This window comes from Osmia lignaria, chromosome 3 (assembly GCF_051020975.1).
Source record: "Osmia lignaria lignaria isolate PbOS001 chromosome 3, iyOsmLign1, whole genome shotgun sequence".
In the NCBI taxonomy this organism is placed as follows: Eukaryota; Metazoa; Arthropoda; class Insecta; order Hymenoptera; family Megachilidae; genus Osmia; species Osmia lignaria.
The window spans coordinates 12,034,479-12,052,457 of record NC_135034.1 but is presented as its reverse complement, the minus strand read 5'-3'; the positions used below and the strand labels follow the sequence as shown (position 1 = coordinate 12,052,457).

The window sequence follows — 17,979 nt, the reverse complement described above, 5'->3', positions numbered from 1 at the left end:
CTACGCTGATTCCGCTACCAAAGGGTGCGTCCATGTTCGCTGTGGACAGAGGAGAATCTAAATCGAGGACAATAAATATCGTTTGCGAGAACGAACGTTGATAGACTCACGGCGCCGCACGCGCGTCCAGTTTTCTCGTATTGTTGTCGTCGTCCCTGCCAAGAAGCAGGAATTTTCGTTCGCACGCTTCAGTTTCGTTAACCGTGAATTTCTGGCGAGACGTCTTATCACCGTCTGGAGAAAATCAATGCTCGGGCAACCAGAAAGAGAATCGTAATTTTCTTTTCTTCGTCGTTAACGTGCCCTTCGTGAAAATGGAAACCCGACGTCGAGCTGAAAATGGAAGTTGTAAGTGAAAATAATCAACCAATTACCATTTCCTTCATTACCATTCGTCAGAGATTAATGATGCGTACGACTGGTACCGTAATAAGAATACGTGAATGGATCTTAGGTATTAATGCACGTGAAATATTAATTGCAACCATTGTATACCTAAAATTCATTTTTTTCAATGTCAATCGAGGCACAATTGTTGCAATACTGGAATTCTTCTTCCTCTTCACGTGTATTTCAAGTATCGTGTACATATTTTTAGAAGCATTATTTAAAACCCTCGTCGACTCCTTAGAATGATAGATTTTCTGAAAATAAAAATTCAAATTTTATTCCCTGCTTTATACTTCTAGGGAGTAAAAGTATACAAAAGAGTTGTAAAACTGACCGGCTATATAGGAAAGGATATGCATGTTCTGTCAAGAATAATTCATGAGTAATAACAGGATACACTGAACAGCTGGTTACGTGTGTACAGATTCTGATAATAAGAACTTCCGATATTATGAATTCTTTCAATCCCGATGATGCGAAACAAACTTGCCATCAATTATCAACGCGTTGATTTTCACAAGGATCATCGGCGATCGATGTAATATCACGAATATGTGACGCTGGACGTTTAAGTGTTAAATGAAAAGGCGAGTAGCGAGCAAATAGCAAACCTAATTGAGATTCTAGGACAACAATGCCTCGAGGTAATAGACTTAACGGCTCGATACAGTTTATACCGATTAGTCTTCACACTCGTAGCGCTCATTTATCCACTATACATTTTCAAGCAATTATCTTTCTCAACTTTACTGATAGAAATTACTGACCTTACTCATTGTATTTTCCTCGTGTAACCGTGAATTTCATGTATCGACTGGCATAAGAAATTAGAACTGTCGAGGCGATAATAGTCCACGTGATGGTCAATTATCTTCTATGCATGTATTGTATCTACAATTCACATCCACTTGTTTAACGTTAGCAATAACTGCATGTTTCGTAGGATGTCTGTTAGTTGGATGTTTTCTTAGAATTGCGGAGGGAAGACGGTTGATCAGATTGCGTAATTTATTCCATGTAGTGTGTACCATGTAGTCAGGGCCGGCCCTGAGGTTTCGGGGGTCCGAGGCAAACCCCTTTACAGATATGACATCAAAAAAAGTAGCACAAATAAAATTTATAAAATTAACATTAAAGCTTGTATAACTACTTTAGATTTGCATTCTTGGATGGAAAATTGTCTTCTGGGGCCCCTGGGCGGCCACCTAGTCTGCCTAGTCCCAGGGCCGGTCCTGCATGTAGTATATAAAGAATCCTGTTAATTTTGAAACGGTACAGAATATTACCAATAAATTCCACTTAATTTCAGAAATTGACTTATCTACACCAAAATGAAAAATATTATTCCACTTGTTCCATTTGTTTGTAGTTGTACCATATGCTTTAAGATGCTTTGTGCATGGAAAAAAACAACGGCACAACCAGTCATCGGCGCATAAAAACGCGAGGGTCGAATTAAATTAAACAGTTGATCGATCCCTTGGCTGTACAATCTTTCTCCGGAATTTTCCCTCCAACCTATTTCGATACAGCCAAAGGTAATCATTCGTAAATAAGTCAATAGTTTCTCAGAGCAAATGTTCACCGTAAGAGTCGAGATTGAAATAGATCAAACGTTACTGGTAAGTTAGCAAATAAGTTAAAGGTGCCCTGACCATGACTGCAGTAAAAGACGATGCATCCATCCATCGCTCTTCGATGGAAGTGGTCACGTCCTGGACGCTTGCCACGAGGAAAAGTCTATATGTAAAATTACCTACTGCCCGACCACTTTGCATCCCGATTCACCCTGACAGTAATAATTGCTGTCTGCCAGTCTTATGCAATTTTTCTCATTTTTTCATCCTCTCTGATGATCCTGTTTTCTAAAAGAAAAAAGATGAATTTTCAAATGAAACATTGTGCATTATAGTAAATGATACGGAGTAACATAAAAGAAGCTTTAATACCGTTTATAACCAGTCATTAAAAATGTGGTAAATTTATTTCGTCGTAAACCGAACATCGGTTTATATTCTGATCCATTATTCGGCACACGTGCAGTTGCACACTTGTCGATATTTCACAGTCACGTTATTCTCAGAACGAACGTAAAAAATTTGAACAGGAAACTGTTCGAGGCATTGTTACAATAGCCAGTCCGTGATTTCTTTGTGCTTCAACTTGGAATGCTTTAAAATATTGCAAAAATCATAATAATAATTAATGTAGGAATAATAATGAAGAAAAATATTAATATATGAATTATATATATTTATATAATAATTAAATTTCATAATATTTATTTGTAAATTAAAAAGAAAATATTTATGCATAAATGAAATAAATTTTGCTAATATTGTTTATATAATGTTGCATTTAGAAAATATCAATGCATTAATGCATACATGTCTTGTAGCAATTCTTCATTAAAATCAGTACACTATATTTTATCATCAGAGCAAGTAAAAATGAGATAACCATCTATGTAGTTTCATGAATTATTTATATATCTCACGTAACCAAGCCTAAAGCAACCACTGTCATGAATATCCAATCAGTTAATTCATATAGACATATTGGAAGTATGGTCTTCAAAATCCAATAGTATACTTACTATAATTTTTTAAATAAAATCTGTATGTATAAATACAGTCAGTCTTATAACTTTTTAACGCAGTCATTATTTTTTTTAAAATAGATTTAAATCCTCTCAGAAATCGATCATCTCGAATCATTTACCTATCGAAAAAGTTCGATTTATTTCAAATCTTCGTACAATACAAAATTACTGCATGTTATGTATGTTAAGACTTGTGTTTTTCTTTGTTATCTTTCCTCTCAAAATATTATGTTTAAAGGTACTATTAATGCCCCCAAAAAAGTAGATTAAAGTTACGACATGTAATCACAAGTTCAGTCGGTTAGTCCAGCTTACACGCAAATAGTCGAAGACGCTCGGCGATGTGTGGTCGGCTCGATTCGGCATCCGCTCGTGAACGTTCGTCGATGCTGTATCGTGGCGTTTTTGTTCAGTAGGCTAGTGTCTTTCGCCGTCATCGTGTAATGCGAGCTGGTCCCACGCGGAATGTTTTAATACTTTGCTTTTTCAATAACACGATGCTAGATTAAGCACAAGTTTGTGTTTTCTTTTCAAGTGTTCTTACTTATTTATTTCCGTTTTTGGCTTTATGAGCTTCATAGTGAAAAGTGAGCAAAGCGTCATGAATTTGCGTGTCCATTTGTTTCCACCTCCAACTACCCTAAAAATGGTAAATGCAATTATTGACCTATAATCATTCAATAATATGTCATACTATTACTTCTTTACAGTGAGTTCTACTATAAATTTTAATGTTTAAAATTAGGAGATTAGATATTATCGCCTGTAATATATTCTTAGATGTTTACCATATTTCTTGCATTCGTAGCCGACACGAACACGATAGCGCAAGGTTCCAGACAATTTGTTAACCTCGTACATAATGACACAGTGTGTTTGCCGATAATCTTAGACGAACCTAATCATTTTTCACTAGTAAACAAATCTCACCATCATCCCTCGGCCACTTTAATCACGATTTAATTTCGTACGTGACCCGGCACAGCTCTATGCATTCTGTGGTCTCTGTATTTTTAGTGATATTGGCACGTATCACCAAACGATATTAGCTACAAGACTTTCGGCAATGTAGATAATTCATTAGATTTTTACAGAATATTAAAATCAACCAATATATACCTGTTTCCATGTTCTTTCCGTTTTTTATTTGTTCATTTGATATTCGTATCTATAGTGCATCTAATTAAGATTTACAGGTTACTTTTATACTGCTTCTAAAATATGTAATTAAAAATATTAAATGTAGTTTTATTTATTATTATTATATTAATATTATTACACTTTTATTATAATATTATTATAGTAATATTAAATTTTTCTTTACAAAAAGAATAATATTTAATTACCTCCTCTAATTATCCCTTCTCTTTGGCTGTTAATAATTAATACACACTGCGCTATATTTAAAACACAAGTGTGACATATTTAAGCCTTACTTTGACAACTCATTGAAATTTCAGTATTATTTTGTACGTACATACACTTTGAAAGTTTGTATGCTTCAACTGGAAAACTGCACTCGCCGCCATTTTATGGTATTTTGAATCGAAGTTCGAAATTCGATTATCGAATACGGTATATTAATGGCTGCCAACATCTTTACCGGTTTTTCGTCTTCGGGAAACTGTTTTAGATCTTCAGATCAGTTATTTTAATCCTATCTTTTAAAATAGTAAAATATTTTTAGCAATGATATACATATATACATATGTATGACCACTTTACAAAGTGCAATGATCGAAAAAGTACAAATCTCTAAACCACTTCAATGTTTCGTTTAGAAACGGAAAACGTGAGAACGTTATTTCCGTGTGTACATCTCTTTAAATTTGGAGTGACGGTAAATTAAAGAGATCGCGGGAAACGTATCATTTGCTTAATAGCGCGTAAATGAAATAGAACTCTGTGCGTGCAGCGCCCCCATTATTCAAGTACTGTCAACGCGTTACCACTTACGCATATCATGCAAGATTGAAATTCAAATCACTGAACTTTTTATTTATTTCCTGAATGTACTATATTTTTTAATAACTTTTAGCTTCGCAAGTATGTTGTTAGAAGCGTATTCCAAGTATATAACGCGATTAAAAACCGCGACTTTTCGATAGAAACGTGCGCCATTAAAATGCCGGGTAAACTACTGCGCATGCGTGCGAATATTTGAACGACGTTTGAAATTTCAGAACCTTTCGCGAAACGCGTACGTGATTTGTACTGAAAATGGGTCGCTGTGAATGTTCGTTTCCTTTTACTTCGTGCATTACGCACGTGTAGAAACGTTACATGATAAAGTTCAACGTCTTTTTTTCTTTTTTTAGCGTTGGTCAGAGCCGCGCAAGAATCGAGCCTAATGTCCGTATGGTCAACAAGCACTGGACGCAATTCAGTGTTTGGCGCGGAGGGTGGAGCGGTACTCCCCTCCTCGCATTTGCCGATCCACGTACACGTGGCTCGCACACATCTGCGCAACGCTGACGGCCACTGCTTCCACAAGCGGTTCCACGACTGTCAGGTCGGTAGTTTCCCCTTGTTTCTTTCATCTCCTTGCAGTTCGTTTCCTCTTTATCTCTGCATGTTACATTACACTCTTTCGCTGTCTTCCAATTACACGTACGTTTTTACATGGAATTATAATCAGTTTTCAGTTACATTTTTACTGTAACGTTGTACTTCAAGCTTTCACAATTTTGTAACATTATTTTTTTATCTCTTTCTTTACTCACCGAACTGTTCAAGTATAACATACATTTGATAGTATTATGATTCATAAACAAGAGAGTATATTGGATGTCAATTGAACTTCAACGAGATCAATTCACTTGTTGTTCGATTTTTAATTGATAAAGCACGTTAAAAGTATATTCCATTGGAGAGGAACAGTGAAATGTTCGAGTTAAGATTAATGAAATTGTTATTAATCGCCATCCGGAAGAAACTCGTGTCGATATCCATTATCATAATGTTGAAGCACCGAGCTGGAACAAATTGAGTTTATCTTCCATTCGCGGGATCCTTGGAAACGTGGATAAAATCAATCAGAATTGTTTAAATGGTATTACCATTTTTCTTATCAACGGAACACAATCTGTATCTCATAGTTGTATACGGGATAATTATCCTCGCGCCTATTCCCTCATCTGTGAATTTAACTTATATAAAGCAGGCGCACAGGAAATATTAACACTTTAGCGCAGCTTGCCACGCAAATTATGTATAAACTGTGAACGTTATCATTGGCGTAACTTGAATTTTTTCCGAAGATGGGCCAGATTCCTTAATTCTAACAACAGAATTCTAAAATCTTTGAATCCTGGAATTCTGAAGCTTCAGAATCATTGAACCTTAGAATTTCAGAATAACAAAGGGGCCAGTCCACGTTTTAAGGGGGGCTTCAATTCTTGACCCTACCTACTTACGCCAATGACGTATATCACGTGCAAATTGAGGCCTGAAAAAAAAATTATTTTATCGCATATCCTACACACACGGTTACTCCTTATCTGAACGAATGATAACGCAAATAAAGTTCATTGAAAAGAAATAGAACTCAACCCTTTGAAATTTGTATAATTTTCTTCGACAGAGAATCGTGTTTGTTTCTTGCTTGCCAGACTTCCCGCAGACGTGTCAATTTATCAGTATCAAATTTCTCTTTACGTTTACAAGATTTTCATTAATTTTCCTTGTTATTTGTTTCGTTCAGCACCCATTGGTTTTTTGTCCTACACGGGACTTTTGGCAAGTTCTCCCATTGGCACCAACGTTGCCATCTACTTTCGGTACGTGGTCTTCCTTTCTTACGTGCTTGTACAATTGAACGCCAATTATTCGAGCACTGATTGTTTCTGGATGTGCAATTATTTCGTTATTCGAGGTACGTTCTAAAATATAAAAAATAGAGATTAGCCTTGTTATCGTCGTATCACGTCGTATAAAAAAAAAAGGAACGTTGATACGTGTAACCTCGTATGACTATTTAAAAAATATTCTTACGTGTTCGTATTAATTAAAAGAAATAACAATTAAAACTATACAAGAATCTCGAAACGAAAAGCTTCGAGGGAAAACAGTTTTATGTATGAAGTAACCAGGTTTACACTATTCATTATTTAATTATTTAACATGGCAATGCAACGTGTCTACGCTAACTTGTATCTTTTCTATTATAGACGTTAATTTTATGTATTACTTCACTATTGTATCGCGTTGCTCGATATAGCTTGAATCAATGAAGCATGTTATAATCCACCGCTGCGTGCTTATCCGGTGTTACAAGTTAGCGTATCGTTCTTATCAAGAATATTGTACGACCAGTTGTGTTTTAATTGAATAATATTGCACATCTCCGAATAATTCACCTGTATTGTCTGTATTCTTTTTTCTTCCTCAGTCAAAGATGTCGCAGTCGGGAGATGGCCTTCACACGCCGGGTTATCTCTCCTGGAGAAAACTCCAGCTCAGCCGAGCGAAGCTTAAAGCGTCGAGCAAGACGTCTGCTCTACTTTCCGGTTTTGCCATGGTACATTTTCTGTGACATAATAATAGATACAATGAACTATTTTAGAGCAGTGCTGTTCTTAACTTCTATCATTGCTACTTTTAATTATATCATTGTTTATGAAATAGAAAACATAAATATAAACATTTTCTTTTTTTTTTTGTTAATGTAGGTCGCTATGGTAGAAGTACAATTGAACTCCGACACTAAAGTTCCTTCCGAGATGTTAATCGCCTTCGCCGTGTGCACAACACTGCTGGTAGCAGTACATATGCTGGCTCTAATGATATCTACGTGTATCCTGCCGAACATAGAGGCTGTTTGCAATCTCCATAGCATAAGTTTGGTACACGAGTCGCCGCACGAACGTTTACACTGGTACATCGAAGTGGCCTGGGCGTTTTCCACTTTACTAGGACTCCTTTTGTTTTTATTGGAGATAGCCATACTGTGCTGGGTGAAGTTTTACGACTTCTCCCAAGTGGCTGCCTGGTCGGCGTGCATCGTCTTGATACCGGTGCTTATCATCTTCCTAGCATTCGCGATACACTTTTATCGAAGCCTGGTCGCACACAAGTACGAAGTCACCGTATCTGGAATAAGGGAACTGGAGTTACTTAAAGAACAGATCGAATCGACTGACGTCGAGGGTAGAAACGGTGTGAATCTGTTACAGTCTACCGGTGTGACGCACGTGGTTTGAACCTCTCCGAGCGTTGTAGGTCTGAGTTAATTTTTAAATGTGATAATCTTTTTTTTTTTTTCGGAAGAGTAATGAGACGGGGCTGAATACTTCATTGGAAGGAGAAAGTGAAAGAGAAGCACGTGTATCAAGAACTATGTCAGAAAAGTGAATCTCCCGTGTGCGAATTTCAATCTGGGAAGAAAGACTTTGTTTATTTCGTTCCTTGCGTTACTTCAGTCTGCGTGCATTATATCGTTGAAACATCTATATTCTTCCAGAAAATCAACGCAATCCATTATTTCTCATGTTCACATATATTACAGTAAATCCTGTAGTTACCGACAAGTAATGTTCGACGAAAAGTCTGCGTATAAACGTGAAACATTCCCATTCTCGCGTAGCGACTTAATGTGTAAACACAACAGTTTAACGTTCGGTGTAATTAATTTATAGCTCGTTACGGCGACAGCTATAGATGGACGTTTATATTTTTCTTGAATACGCGTGACTAGACCGCGCAGAATGTACTTATCTCGTTTAAAAATGTCCCGTGTTACGTGTACCGTTATTCTTCTTTGTTCTTTTTTTTTCTTTTCTATTTATCTCGTGTAACATATTCTATGCTCAAGCGATTTGTCAAAGTTTTTTATACGAAATAATTATATTGCCTCTCTTGCGTTCGTACTTGGTCGTCGAGTTACTGCCGGTATTGAATAAATGATAAATTGTACATAATTAAATGCGAACGTACATACACGCTTTAATATATACACAAAAGCTAAGGCGGTTTTGCCGAAATAAAATATACAATACCTAGATTCATATTCTATTGCCTTTTGTATCGTTATATTTTTATTTATAAAACAGCATCTAAACAGGGGCACGTGTTTGTAGATACGCACACAGACATCATAGGCTTAGCTGGTTTTTTGCAAATTCGTTCAAAGGAAACGGGTACTATGTCTTCTTGATTATCAATATCAGATGTAACTTGATCATTGTCGGTATGTTTCAGTTCACTCTGTGAAACAAATGTACATAGAATTACAAGAAACGAAAAATGTGAATAATTTTACTTATTGTATGTACCCGTGGAATGGGATATGGTGTGGGACGAGGAGCGGACTGTCGCCAATATGCATCTATCATCGTCGCATTTACACAAGAATCGTTCTCCCAGAAACCGTGTTGTTCTTGGCCGGTGACTGTGTGATAAAAAATTCCGCGACCTTCCTTTTTGCCTTTGACAAATTGACCTACATATCTGTTACCATTAGCTGTAAAACAATTAATCCAAACATCTCATCTTTTATATTAGAGGAAACAAAAAACATTCATGTTGATTTTGATTTATACAAATCATTGTTGAAATTGTAAAGGAATCCAAGTTTGGACACCTGTAACGAGCGTTCCTGTGCCATCATACAAATCATTCTTCCAATCACCCTCATAATAATCGCCATTACAGTACCACATATAACCATAACCTTGGCGTTTATTTTTCCAAAAATCACCCTTGTAATAACTGCCATCTTCGAACCATCTGTGTCCAAAACCGTGCTTTTTGTCATTTACCCATTGACCAATATAATAATAACGAATAGTATTATCTTTTGTTAAAATTTTGCTCAAAATACCGCAACCATGTCTTTTATTGTTCAACCAATCACCTTCATACATCGATCCATCGCTATAAAATTTCAAAGATCAAAATTATTTTCAAAGTACCTTAAAAATAAATATCCAATATTATCGGTTTATCAGAATTATTTAAAAATAATATTATAATAATTTTTGTACCTATATAATTCTTTACCCCTGCCGGCCTTTTTATCATCTTTCCATTCGCCTCTGTAATAACCTTTAAAAAGTACTTTATTTTTAGGACTAAAAATGGCATGCCTTAAACCATTTCTTTTCGAATTTTCAATCATACGCCTAGTATAGGATTCTTTTATAATCTTCAGAAAAGGCATCGTTAAACATGATAAATTTCTTTTGAAAATTTACGCCATTTTTACGACGCACACGAATCGGAGCGCCTCTATAGGGAAATTTAGTTAATAAAACTTGACGAGGTCAACAGGACGTGTTTTTCTTTAAAACAAACGATTGAAAAAGTGAAAATTTACACGTGAAAAATTTCATATTTATTTTGATGTTAAGTAATTTCATCTATGCTGTCGTGTCAGTGCCGATAGTATTTCTATGAATTCTACGATCACAATCGAAGATATAGACGAAGAGGTGATTGATTTGGATTCTAGCCAAGATGCCATCAACGATGCTGACAAAGATCAAAGTGAATGTCCGATCGAAAAGAATTCACTATCGGACAACATTGAGGACAGGACGCATATACAAAACGAAAATTTGGAGAATGTTATAAATGCAACTAAATTGGTAACTTGTATTGATATAGATATACCGAGACCACTTTTTAAGGTTATGTTTCGCGACGAAAATGTTTCACGGTAAGAGATTATTTACTTTTGCGTGATACGTACTGTCCACCGATCACAAGAAGTCTCGCAGGACGGTACGGGGATGAAGGGGTGCTACACATGCATCGACTGACATCCTAGTTTTACACGAATCTAATTAGTAGATGTGACTGTTTTGATTGGTGAACAGTATATTATGTATATTTAAAAAAACTTGAAATATTATTTTGTACTATTTTTGTCTACTATTTTGTAGGCAGTATAGTAACAAACTAAAAAAGTTTTTAGAAGAATTAGTATCTTCCAAGATTAAGAGTCAAGAAAGTGATAGTGGTTTAACTTTAGAAATTTGGGATGATGATACCGATTCTACAAGTCAGTCTATCGTTATTACCACAGACAATGATGATAGTCAGGATATAATATGCGACACGTTATTTACGGTAGATACAAACCCAAAAGTTAAAGACGATTTTGATATTCCAACTTATGGGAAGGTTTGTTATTTTATTGAAATATTTGATATTCGAAAGAAAGACCACAAATTTGTTGTTATAACGTGTAGATTAAACTCGGTTACTATTATTATTGTGTATATTTTAGAAATATGAGAATGTGTTTGACAAAGTACAACTAGAATCAAATACTAAGACAAAGGATGATTGTCCACCAAAATTAATGTGCTTTAATTGTTCGGAAAATCATAATTTAAGAGATTGTCAAAAACCGCGCAATCAAAGTAACATAGATAAAAATAGAAAGAGTTTTAATATGAAAGGAAGCTCAAGGACGCTTAGATATCATTTGGAAGACGATCAAAAGTTTGGTCATCTGGTTCCTGGTCAATTAACTAGCAAATTACGCAGAGCATTAGGTCTTAAGGATAATGAAATACCTGTGCATATATACAGGTAATTATTTTCAAAATATATGATCTTTAACATAAAAATTCGAAGGTTTTTGTGTCTTTACATTCAAATATTTTTTTTTTAGAATGAGATCACTCGGTTACCCTCCAGGATGGTTGGAGGAGGCACGTTTACAACATTCTGGTTTGACGCTATTTAATTCCGATGGTGTCGCGGAAAATGATCCTGACGAAGAACCAGGAATAATTATTGAAAAAGGAGATAAAGATCAATATGATATTAGAAAAATATACGATTTCCCTGGTTTTAATGTACCACCTCCACCGGGTACCCGTGATGTAAGCAAATATTTATGATGTAATGAAAATACTTTATTTTCATGCATTTAAATTTATTGGAAATTGACATATAATAGGAGCAAGTACAATACTGGGGTGCAGAATTGCAAAACATTCATAGCAAACAAACAATGTTATCAGTGTTAAGAGGGAAGAAAGCGGATGATGGATATAAACGAAAAAAGCTCAAAATATCTAATAATATGGAAAGAGATAATTCAGCACCGACATCTAGTGAAATGGAAATTGAAGATGTGGAAGGTACAAAGATCATTTTTTTACTGTCATTATAATAATTAAATATATGTGCAACAAAAATATGTTTGTTTTCTTAAGTAGAAAGTGTATTAGAATGCATTCCTGTTAATGGACTTTTTATACCGCCATTGCCAAAAGAAGCTACTAAAAAACCACCACTACCCCCATTAGTAAGACAAACTATTGAAAAACCATCAGAAGCACCATTGGTAAGGGAAGCTTCTGAAAAATTACCAGAAAAAGCTACTGAAAAGCCACCAGAACCACCATTGCCGGGAGAAGATATTGAAAAACCATTAGAACCACCATTACCAGAACCTACTGCAAAACCACCAGACCTACCACTATCACAAGAAGCTATTGTTAAACCAGTAGAATCATTACCATCATCGCAGATAGTATCTGAGGACTCAGATTATCATTCTCAGGAATTGCAGTTTCCTGAGCCACTGGTATGTACAAAGAAAAATGTTAATCAAAATTTGGAGGAAAAAAAATGTTTGGTCAGATGATTTAATTTTGTTCTCTATAAAATATTACAGGAGGATAGCATATCACCATCCCGAACAAATTCTCCGTCGTTGTCAGATTTAGAGAACATGAAAAAGCAATTACTCGTAGAACTTCTTGAAACAAATTCCCAGTCAAATTCTGATGTTTCGTCGAAAAGCAATTCAAATTTAGTATCAAAATCTGATATGCCACCGCCTAGTAACGAAATTACACCAGAATCAAACCGTACTCGTCGAAATGAAAGGAGAACGAGTCATGGAAGTGTAAAATCAGTTGATTTAGGTACTCCTGTTTTACAAAGTACATCCGCCTATAGTAAATTACCATCGTCCGAGAAATTTTCAAAAGATATTTGTGATGTGATCAACTTTGAGAACCTGCCAAATTCAACAGGTAAGTATAAACAAATGTCTGGGGTTTTGCATAAAGTGAGAAATACATTAGCAAAACTTCATCAATAACGATAAGAATTCGAAGCATAATTCATAATAAAATTCGGAGCATAGTAAGCAATAATTCTATTAGATAAGAATTCGAAGTATAATTCATAATAAAATAATTCTATTTATTTATAAACGTAACACAGAGACAAACGAAGTCCAGTGAAATATTCTTTTTAATCAAAAAGTAATGTATTTTAATTTAGATTGTATTATTAAAAACATTTTGGTTATAAGTTTGAAAAAAGCACATGCAATATCTTTATTTTATTAGTGTTACTTTAGATCATATACGTTTTTAATTCGAAAATTTCCAGGATAATTTTATCCAACAATTCTAATTGATAGATAAAAGCTAATCAGATATTTTATAAGAAAAATACGCTACTGCATTTGTCATGTATGTAATTACCTTACGTGGTAGGGGGCCTTGACATAAAATACAATCGTCCTTATAATTGGTCTTTCTATTTATCATAAAAGTAGAAAAAAAATTCATAATTTCAACAAAATTTCATGACGTCTCACTTTCAAAAAGTACAAAGATATAGTATTTTTCTATTGATTGGTGACATTTTCTCATGTATTTGCATATGAATGAACATTTAATACCCATTAAAGCATTTTGTCACTTAATATTATTAATCAGTTAATCACAACATAATCGTGATTTTGCTTTCTTCCTTTTGTAGACTTTGATCATTATGCTAAATCATTTCAGAATTGGCGAATAATTTTATTGATATAAATAAAACCTTTATGTATATAAAAAAAAAAATAAATAATTTTCAAATAGTAAACTACTACTATATACTATGAAGTATATGTATGTAAAGTATTCGTCATTGAAATACAATAATCATAAATGTTTGTGAAAACATTTAATGTTTCTTTTTTTTGTCACTTATATATCACACGTGTATATAGGTAGACTGCTCATGTTATAAACTATAAAATAAAATAGTTGGTCATGAAAGATCATATACTTCGCTATTTTTATATAAAAACATTTTATTTCAATAATAGCAGAAGATTCACCAATTCTAAAAAAATGTGTATATATGTAAATAGAAGAAAAAATGTGTTTTTATAATGATGAAAGGATGAAAACAGAAACACTTCGCTAATATATTTGAAGTGTATTTTTTTTCCACCTAAGAAACTTTCATTCTTTTCTAGAATTTTAATCGGTTGGATCATTTTCATTCTATTACATGTCTGTTACTTTTTGAAATAAGGATTATACGTAGCATTTGTCATCTATTACATACCAGTAGACTATTAAATTCCATGTAATTACACATAAGTTTTTAATTATATGTATTAATTCTTTTCTACACAAATAATTTGTAAATATTATGTTCTGTAATAATTAAGTACAGTATATAAAATTAAAGTGGAGTTTATTTTCATAAACTAAAATGGAAAAATAAAAAGGATACGAAATATAATGCATAATATTTATTGTCAAAAATGTAAAACAGTGGAAAAGATTAATAGTATAAACCACTCGTTTTGCATTCGTTGCGTCTAATTAAATTTCAAATGTTTCATACAATAAAATCAAGGTGATTTTTTTAAGAAAACTGTAGTACTGCAAAATAGAAAAGGCTTTTATAAATACATCATTTTCTTGATTAATATGAAACGAATTAATTATAATACTGTTAAGTATAATTTTTCTCCCATTCCCACTATTGCCTTCAGTGTTAAAATATACTATAATATGGTTATAATAAAATATTAGCTTAATTCGTATGTTTACCATGTTATCGCGTATACGCAACGAATTTTTGATAGTAAATCAAAAAGAACGAATGGACCCCAACAGATAATTATCATTTTGTTTTAATTAATCAAATCTTGATTTACACGTTTCCAGTAAAATTCTATTGATACCTAACATAAATACCATAATCGTAATATTACTATCGAATTGCAGGTACTCATGTTATTTACAGTAACATCAAATATCAAAGTGCATTAAACACTTTTCATATTTTGTGTTTGATGCAATTACTGTAATAACTTGATAAAACTTTATTTTTATTTAGCGATCACAATTCAGACGAATGCGTTTGTGAATATTAATATTAGAGATTCGATTTTCCTTTTATTTGCGTATTGTGCCCCACAAAAATATCTTCTGCAGAATTTTTCTTTTTCACATACTCCTGGTATGTGCTAAACATTAGTAATAATAAAGAAGAGAGAGAGAAAGAGAGAAGAACAAATTAAAATATCTTTTAACCTGGATAAATATAATAATTTTAAGTGCATATATATATACATATATACGTAGGAAGTTATATTCCTTAGGGCCAGCTTAAATATAATACTAACATAGAATAAATTGAACTATTATTTCCTCTTCGCTCCCTCTTTTCTTCTTTTATAAAATCAAGAAATTCTACTATAAAAATCCAGGTGAAAACATGGGTCATCATATTGCACTTTTTATTGTGTTATGGGTGGAGGTGCAGGAGGATCATCGCTCGAATCCTAGAAGAATCAAGACATTACGAAATTACAATAAGATAAAGCGATACTTGAAACAATATCACTTACACGCTCGTTATCCCGATCTTTAACGTTATTATTCCTCAGTTGACGAAGGGAGTTTGGTCGAAGAACATACATGAGAACCATAAAAGCAATAATTAAGCAGGTCATGTAGAAATTCGAAGACGTTGGTACCGCTGATGGTTCTGGTACTAAAAAACAAACTAACGTTAATTTATCTGAAGGAAGCGTATTATGAATTAAAAATTAGAATACGTACGTCGCGATACGCTGAAACATTCGTTATCCGTGCAGTAACTTTGGCTCTGTCGTAACTAAAATAATTAAAACAATGTTATTTAATAATAATTAATTAATAATAACATTTTCCATATGAGTAATTTAAAAAATGCATATTACTGTAACCTATACAGAATTCTTACAAAACTGTCTACCGTAACAAAATTCTTGCGTATTAAACGAAAACAAAGTATTGCATCAATTATATGATGTGGTCATCAATACTTTGTTAGTTCGTTTATTTTTTCATGATTTCGAAATTATCAACAAATGTAAAAAACAGAAATGATACAATGACAAAATTGAATTTATTATCAATCATATGTTTCCCTTCTATGGAATTTAACCATAATTGCACAGACATATGTTGCCCAGAATGATGAACACAGTATCCATGTTACTAAAATAGAAACTGAACTAAATAAAAAACAATAGATTTTTATTAATGTGAAACTAAAGTCAATTATCTTCAAAATTTGTCTATAACCACTTACGATAGAAAGTAGGCGTTGCATGGCAAGTTCATGGCTCCATATGCATTCGCAAAGATCAAATCGTTCAGCCATTGTAAAACCTGTGCATAGTTGAAATCGCAATGACAATCATGATACAAGTACATACAGTTGCAATGAAAGAAACATATGTCGTAAGCTCTGCTCGTTATCAAACATACGTCATATTGCAATTCAAGTGACAGACGCTCATAATATTTCTCATACATTTATACGTACACTGTAATATATATATTTTAATGGACCTAAATTGACGTACAATTCCAGATTTTGTTCACATTCGCGACACAATAATATAGGAGTTATCAAAAACGAAAGGAAACACGTACTATATGCGTATTTACCACTACTATGGTACTCCTAAGGTACAATTATATATAATGTATAGTTTTGTTCCGCGATAACGCTGCACCTAACGGTAGTATATTTACTGGAAACATAAACTGTATTGCTTACAGTCGTAAAAAATTTTCTATTTATCGATCGTAATGTATGTGCAAAATTTTCAGTTACTGCATAATTTACATAGAATATCGATAAACTTATCTTTTACCATTTGTAATATGTATATTATGTAAAACTGACGTTCTTTAGTTCAAATTAGTAAAATCTATAGACAATATTTTCAACATATTTCTAAGGATTATTGCAGATGCGCTCGTGTGTGTATTCAGACGGTTGTAAAAAAAAAAATACTTTTACAGACATTTGAAAAACACGCTAAAATGAGAATAATACAGTTGTATAAAAAAGGTATTTGTATTCGGTATATATATAGGATGAACCAAGTAGAATGTAACACATTCATGCGCGATAAAATATTTTAGGGAAACAAGAGAGTCCCTTTCGTTTATAGGGAAAACACCTTGTAACACTTTTCGTAATTCACCTTGTATACGAAGTGTGTAAGTACGTGTAAATCAGCTGAAATTGTAAAAAGACAATTACTGGTAAATACTTTATATGGAGTACAAAATAAAAAATATTTATAATAGTACAATTATCGAATAAAATAATCGAAAGATAGCTTTCTTGTAATTTGTTGACGTTACCGCCAAACGAAACAAAAAAGCAGCACTCTAAACGTACAATAATTTGAAGGAACGAAATATTCTAGCGAAGAATATTTTTATCCAGTTTATTCAGTATTGTGAAAATAAAATATTACAGAAGGAAAAATAATTACCTTTTTAGTACGTTATTCTTTGACACTGACAGGAAAAAGAGGAACCGTACTGTATTTATATTTGATACAAGTCAGCCATTACATATGTCGTGTTGTCGAATGTCGCACTGTCGCAGTCGAATGCTTAAGGTTCATTTATACGGACGGTGAATAGGCCGTACCACAGTCGACAGGCAACACCACTTAATGGCGGATCGGGTGTCCGATTTTCGATATTACATCTTTCTTTGATAAAAAATGACACTAAACTTCACTATTTCTTATTTATTATGCATAAACAATATCCAAATATTATAACTATAGTAAGTACTTACGATTAGAAGTAATATAGAAGTATATTAGCATATTTTAAAGAGACCGCCTAAAATTAAAATCTTTTAATGGTTTCCGAGCTTTCCCGATAGGTGGCGCTGAAATTCCTCTTCCAGAATCCTAGTCGGTA

General features: G+C 33.5%; 4 protein-coding genes across 7 annotated transcripts; 2 read left to right on the top strand and 2 right to left on the bottom strand.

Moving 5' to 3' along the window:
- Positions 1-211: 211 nt before the first annotated feature.
- Positions 212-8,254, top strand: LOC117610748 (calcium release-activated calcium channel protein 1). The gene is given in 6 exon segments (XM_034338497.2): positions 212-348; positions 5,311-5,504; positions 6,696-6,707; positions 6,709-6,771; positions 7,383-7,511; positions 7,663-8,254. Coding segments are annotated over 6 exon segments (963 nt in total). The 5' UTR covers positions 212-314; the 3' UTR covers positions 8,194-8,254.
- LOC117610753 (uncharacterized) lies at positions 2,340-10,151 on the bottom strand. The gene is made up of 12 exons (XM_076693258.1): positions 9,976-10,151; positions 9,573-9,865; positions 9,265-9,452; positions 7,351-9,196; positions 6,545-6,873; positions 6,052-6,440; positions 4,339-5,967; positions 4,112-4,206; positions 3,781-4,041; positions 3,308-3,632; positions 2,987-3,111; positions 2,340-2,561 (listed from the first exon to the last, which is right to left on the bottom strand). Exons 1-4 carry the CDS (start codon positions 10,149-10,151, stop codon positions 9,032-9,034), a joined length of 822 nt encoding a protein of 273 aa, XP_076549373.1. The 3' UTR covers positions 2,340-2,561; positions 2,987-3,111; positions 3,308-3,632; positions 3,781-4,041; positions 4,112-4,206; positions 4,339-5,967; positions 6,052-6,440; positions 6,545-6,873; positions 7,351-9,031.
- A 232-nt stretch (positions 10,152-10,383) lies between these two features.
- LOC117610737 (zinc finger CCHC domain-containing protein 8 homolog) lies at positions 10,384-14,865 on the top strand. Of its 2 annotated transcripts, none has more exons than XM_034338470.2 (7): positions 10,384-10,649; positions 10,876-11,116; positions 11,223-11,530; positions 11,613-11,826; positions 11,904-12,087; positions 12,166-12,536; positions 12,627-14,865. In XM_034338470.2, the coding sequence occupies exons 1-7, from the start codon at positions 10,384-10,386 to the stop codon at positions 13,056-13,058; spliced, it is 2,016 nt and encodes a 671-aa protein (XP_034194361.2). In that variant the 3' UTR covers positions 13,059-14,865. The 2 variants fall into 2 exon arrangements, with proteins under 2 accessions (XP_034194361.2, XP_034194360.2); XM_034338469.2 differs by having other exon boundaries at positions 12,163-12,536.
- Positions 14,866-15,271: 406 nt separating this feature from the next.
- LOC117610758 (small integral membrane protein 14) lies at positions 15,272-17,690 on the bottom strand. 3 transcript variants are annotated; one of them, XM_034338515.2, is made up of 6 exons: positions 17,538-17,653; positions 17,241-17,275; positions 16,334-16,413; positions 15,820-15,874; positions 15,606-15,751; positions 15,272-15,539 (listed from the first exon to the last, which is right to left on the bottom strand). In XM_034338515.2, exons 3-6 carry the CDS (start codon positions 16,403-16,405, stop codon positions 15,495-15,497), a joined length of 318 nt encoding a protein of 105 aa, XP_034194406.1. In that variant the 5' UTR covers positions 16,406-16,413; positions 17,241-17,275; positions 17,538-17,653; the 3' UTR covers positions 15,272-15,494. The 3 variants fall into 3 exon arrangements, with proteins under 3 accessions (XP_034194406.1, XP_034194404.1, XP_034194405.1); XM_034338513.2 differs by lacking the exon at positions 17,241-17,275 and having other exon boundaries at positions 17,538-17,690; XM_034338514.2 differs by lacking the exons at positions 17,241-17,275; positions 17,538-17,653 and adding an exon at positions 16,571-16,728.
- Positions 17,691-17,979: the final 289 nt, after the last annotated feature.